The sequence below is a fragment of the Hordeum vulgare genome, chromosome 3H (genome assembly GCF_904849725.1).
Source record: "Hordeum vulgare subsp. vulgare chromosome 3H, MorexV3_pseudomolecules_assembly, whole genome shotgun sequence".
NCBI classification, from domain to species: Eukaryota; Viridiplantae; Streptophyta; class Magnoliopsida; order Poales; family Poaceae; genus Hordeum; species Hordeum vulgare.
In genome coordinates this window covers 31,801,201-31,806,134 of record NC_058520.1, presented here as the reverse complement: position 1 = coordinate 31,806,134, position 4,934 = coordinate 31,801,201, and the positions used below count along the sequence as shown (strand labels likewise).

At 43.6% G+C, this 4,934-nt stretch overlaps 1 protein-coding gene across 1 annotated transcript; it reads left to right on the top strand.

Moving 5' to 3' along the window:
• The first annotated feature begins 769 nt into the window (after positions 1-769).
• On the top strand, positions 770-3,080 carry LOC123441434 (1-(5-phosphoribosyl)-5-[(5-phosphoribosylamino)methylideneamino] imidazole-4-carboxamide isomerase, chloroplastic-like). Its single transcript, XM_045117872.1, has 5 exons — positions 770-878; positions 957-1,033; positions 1,322-1,529; positions 2,184-2,269; positions 2,949-3,080. The coding sequence occupies exons 1-5, from the start codon at positions 770-772 to the stop codon at positions 3,078-3,080; spliced, it is 612 nt and encodes a 203-aa protein (XP_044973807.1).
• The last annotated feature ends 1,854 nt before the right edge of the window (positions 3,081-4,934 follow it).

The following is a 4,934-nucleotide window of genomic DNA, read 5'->3' as shown; positions in this document are numbered from 1 at the left end:
GCGACCGCGAACCAGCAGGAAGAGGGAGGAGGGAGGGAGTTCCACCGTGACCGCGAACCAGCAGGTGAGCCGGCGACCATGGCACGCCCAGATCCGTCCTCCTTTGGCCGTCGTCGTCGATCTCCTCTGCTCCTAGCGCGGGATCCACCTCAAGCAGTCTTCATCTCGCCGCCAAGATGCGCAAGCGCGACCTCGGCATCCTCCTCCTCGCCGCCTTCGCCGTCTTCTTCTCGCTCCAGGTGACCCATCCCCCTCCTCTCTGAATCGAATTGATTCGAAACCCTAGCTGACCGTCGTCCTCCGGCAGCTCGAGGGCGACTTCTCGTTCCGGGAGGCGTGGTACTACCTGTTGGACGAGGGGTACCCGATCAAGCACGACGCGGACCGCCTCCCGCCGCCGCTCGTAGCCGACCTCAACTCAACGGTGACGGCCGGCGGGAGGTGCTGATCCCCACGCACGACGCCAAGATCCAGGTCCTCCAGCTGCCCACCTATGCCAGGCTCGCCGCCGCTGACACCCTTGATGACTTCCACGAGGCGTGCGTCATGGCCGAGATCTCCCTGCTCCCAGCCAAAGTCCGCGTCTCCGCCGGCCGCCACCCCGTCGCCATGGCCGTCCGCACCGTCGACCGCTCCTACAAGCAGGCCGACGTCCACAAGCAGGTGCTCCTTGGCTTGGTTTCTTTGAACCTTTCTCCTCTGCTATCTCGCGCTGTTGGAACTTGACCGAAAACCCTACCCCGCCGTCGCCCCGTCATCAAACCTCCCGATGGCGTCGAGGTGCGCGGCAAAGCTTCCCCACTCACCGTGCACGGCGCCGCAGCATGGCCGGGCGAGTTCGCGGGTCCCGGCACGGTCAGCGCAATCGGCCGCGTCAAGTATGTTCCCCCCTCCCTTCGAATATCTCTGTTGCTTGCTTCAGATGCAATGTTGCGGTGTCTGGCCGGGAACATGAGATTTGCCGTGCGTTTTGGCACGAGGGCGTGCCGTCGCGTGCGCCTTCAGCTTCAGGCCATGTATCGACATTCACAAGGTCAGTCAGTAGGAATGGAACGTACCCATCAGTGGGTCATCAGGTGCTCTGTACTTTGCTATATGGTGATTGCAAATTGATGCCCAGATTCTTCAGTCGATGATAATCGTTTTGCTGTGGTGGAATTCACAAAGCGACACTATTAATAGTGTAAAATTTGGAAACCCCGTTCGGTGATGCATTTATATTTACTGCTGGAGCTAGACCTCCACCTGCAATCACCAAGTTTAGGCGCCTCTGGCGTTAACATTAGCGTTTGTCTGATAGATTGTTTATGCAAACTCCTAGGCGAAAGTTAAACAGATAGTTGGGTCTACCCTCCGGGATGCATCGGATGATGGCACGGCACTGGTGACGAACTTTGAATCAGACAAGTCTCCAGCAGAATTTGCGAATATTTACAAAGAAGATGGACTTGTTGGTGGACATGTTATAATGCTTGGCGGAGATCCCGCAAGCCGTTCTACTGCCCTGGAAGCACTACATGCATATCCTGGTGAGAATATGTTATCTAGTTATTACTTATATCTAGTTATTACTTATTACTAGGACTAGTATTATTCATTTGGTTTGCTTTCTGTATGACTGTACGTATTTAGTTTGGTGCTCACTGTCTTCTATGATCTCTCTGAAATAAACCACATTTTTTTGTTTGCATTTTGTCACTTTTTGTGGAATCTCGACGTTTTTATGGTTGTGTATGCTGTATAAAGGGTAGCAAAATGTTTTATTACAAAACCTTTATGATGTGGCATTTGAGCCTGAGTGTTTTCGTCGAAAGTAAGCATGATGTGCAACTTCATAATATGTCACACACATCTCAAGCAGTGAAGCGCTTTTGTTCATGTTGGACTCATATAGTATTCGCCAGCAGCATAGATTTATTTTTGATAAGTTATTAACTACAGTTCAACTTCTTATCTGGTCAAAACCTTCTTTGAGATTACATACCAAAATTTTGGCCTTACTGCAAGGGCTCCATATGGTTGTTGTTTAAAATTATCATTAAGGCTATTGCTTCAACTTTTACCTTGGGAGGGCTTTGTACATCTGCTAGTGGTGCTCCTGGAATATTTTTTGTTTCTACTGCAAGCAATGAGATGCCATCAATTTGACATATTGGCATAAACATGGGATATCATAATACTAGGTGGTTTGCAAGTTGGAGGTGGAATAAATTTGGAGAATGCAATGTCATACCTTAATGAAGGGGCAAGTCACGTGATTGTAACTTCGGTACGTGTTCATGCTCTGATTATGTGTAAATAATGCCATTATCTCTTTTTTGTCATCTCATGAAACCGTTGGATCTTCGTTTGTTTAATGTATATACTCCCTCTGTCCCAAAATAAGTGTCTCAACTTTGTACTAGCTCTAGTAATAAAATGTACTAAGCTTGAGACACTTATTTTGGGATGGAGGGAGTATGTCTATTAGCTTATGGAATAAGATTAGGGCCTGACCCTCATCATGTTTCCACTTATCCATCCCTTGTTTGTACAAGATGTTAAAACTTATTTTCTTCAATATCGATATGTTGTTTCTCAAAACCTAAAATGATGCCAGAGCAAGGTTACCTATAAATTTCATTGATAATCACCTATCCCCAACTGTTACCAATAATCTTATCCACCTTGTGAATGTTACTATTGTCAGATTTCTCTACCTTCATGGTTGCCTGCTTTCCTTGATGGCAAAGACTCCCTAAGAGCCTCAAGGGGTAGTATTACTTGTAAGTTATAACACATCATTTGAAGTTTAAAATGATTGTATTTAAAAAAACTGGAATCAGCTGGTTACCACCTGTTGCGCACGGCCTGGTAAAACTTCTCATCTATTTGGTTTGCTAATTAGTTTTTGTAGATGACTAATCAGTTGAATATTTGCAACTTATATGTTTGAGCCTTTTATGCAGTATGTGTTTAGTGATGGCAAAATGAACATTGAAAGGCTGACGCAACTTGTTGAGCTTGTTGGGAAACGAAGGCTTATTTTGGACCTTAGTTGTCGAAAAAAGGTAAGGAATTCATCTAGTGTAACTAGTTGAATGCCCGTACGTTGTTACGGGACAAAATAAACAGATGAGTCAAATAATTGTTCTTATTTGAAAGTGTATATCCAACATGATGTATATTCATTAATACTTCCTCCGTTCCTTTATATAAGGTGTATTTGTTTTTTTATAAAAATCCATAATACAAGGTGCATTTTTTTAATTTCTCATCGTTCTAAGGCTTCATAGGACAAGCGCACCAGAACAACAACCACCACCGATGAAGCGATGCGTAGATTGAAAGGATCCAACCTGAAGACACATAAACATAGACGAACAAAGAACAGATCCGAGTAGATTCACCAAAGGCAAACACCGATACACCCTTCCAAATGCTCTCTAAAGAGACACGCCATGAGAACAAGGGTTAGGCGGGAAGCATCTTATTCTATCTTTAGCGAACCGCCGTCATCTCGTCTTCCTAAGAAGGACACATTCACAAACAAAATAAAAAGAAACATCTAAGCGGAGCCCTCCCGTGAGAAAGTGCCAGGATCTACCGTCGTCCCATGGCCCTAGGGTCATCGGAGAATAGGCAAACCTCCGACGGTGTCGGCAGGAGACAAAGGAACCCTAGCTTTTCTAGAGGGCGTGGCGAATGTGCGTGTGTGTAGCATTGCATCTACTTTCCCTATAGGCGCAACCACCTCACGTCACTCGAATATATTTTCTCGCATCATATGTTATATTAGGTTTGTCCTAATTCCAACTTGTTAATTAAGTTCACACAAATCAACATCAATGATATCAGATCAATATCATCACGTGCATTAAGAAATAAGTTCTTACAGTATAGTTTTATTTGGCATCGACGAGGAGGGTCGTTCTGGCTTTAGGAAGCATATACTCCCGAATGAACAGTAAAAAAATAAATATTTCTTTTTGGATGTCTATGTTAGTCTAACAAGCGTGTTTGACAGTTCTCATGCAAAAAAGGATAGCGGAGCTTTGTCGGTAAAAAAACAAAATTAAGCATACCATTTGGAGGTAACATTATACGTTTGATTTTATTTTCCTCAAACGTCAACATGCTTAATCTTTTCTCCTAAAAATTTGCAGATAGCATTTGGGTGTGACAATGAGGACATCCAGATTTTTAAAAAATGGTTGACATTTAAAGTGGTAGATAAATACATCTCATCGTCATCCTCTCTCATCCATCTTCTCGAGAGGAAACCTCCAATCCCTGTGTCTCGCAAGAGATTAAAATTTACGATGATATCTAATTTGATTGTAGAGTATCAAATTTCAAGAAATTTTTTTGTAGCTTTTATAAAGATTGTCACATGGGCAAAAAGGTCCGTGCGTTGCAACGAGAGAAAAAAAATGTGCCTACACCCTCCCGCGAGGCTTGAGAATGAGACTCTGCCTTTCCCAATGGAAGACTCATTCGTCGTGAACGGAAAAGTATTTTCCAAGGTGGATGCACGATTGTAAACACAAAAATTAACTTATTCTAGATTAATTTTGTGGTTTTTGAATTAAAATTATACAAATACATCAATGCGCCTGTAAATATGTGAATACATATCACTATATCACATTCGAGAAAACAAAATATAGTTGCTCCTTTTGGGTAGGGACTGCACGAAGATGATGCTTAATGGCCTAAAATTGCTCAAATCACATCCATGCGCTAGATGGGCAGGTATGTGTAGGACCTTGCATTGGATTTTGCCCTCTGGTCCTCTTAAGTATAAATCGACAATGTAGTACTGATTGAGAGTTACAAAAGAATGTATTCAAAAAGATTTATATGTTCAACCATTGGCCTTGTTCATCAGGGACTTGGGCAATCTCCAAGAGCTGCATGTAATAGAGATAAATCATTGAGTGATTCATGTCACG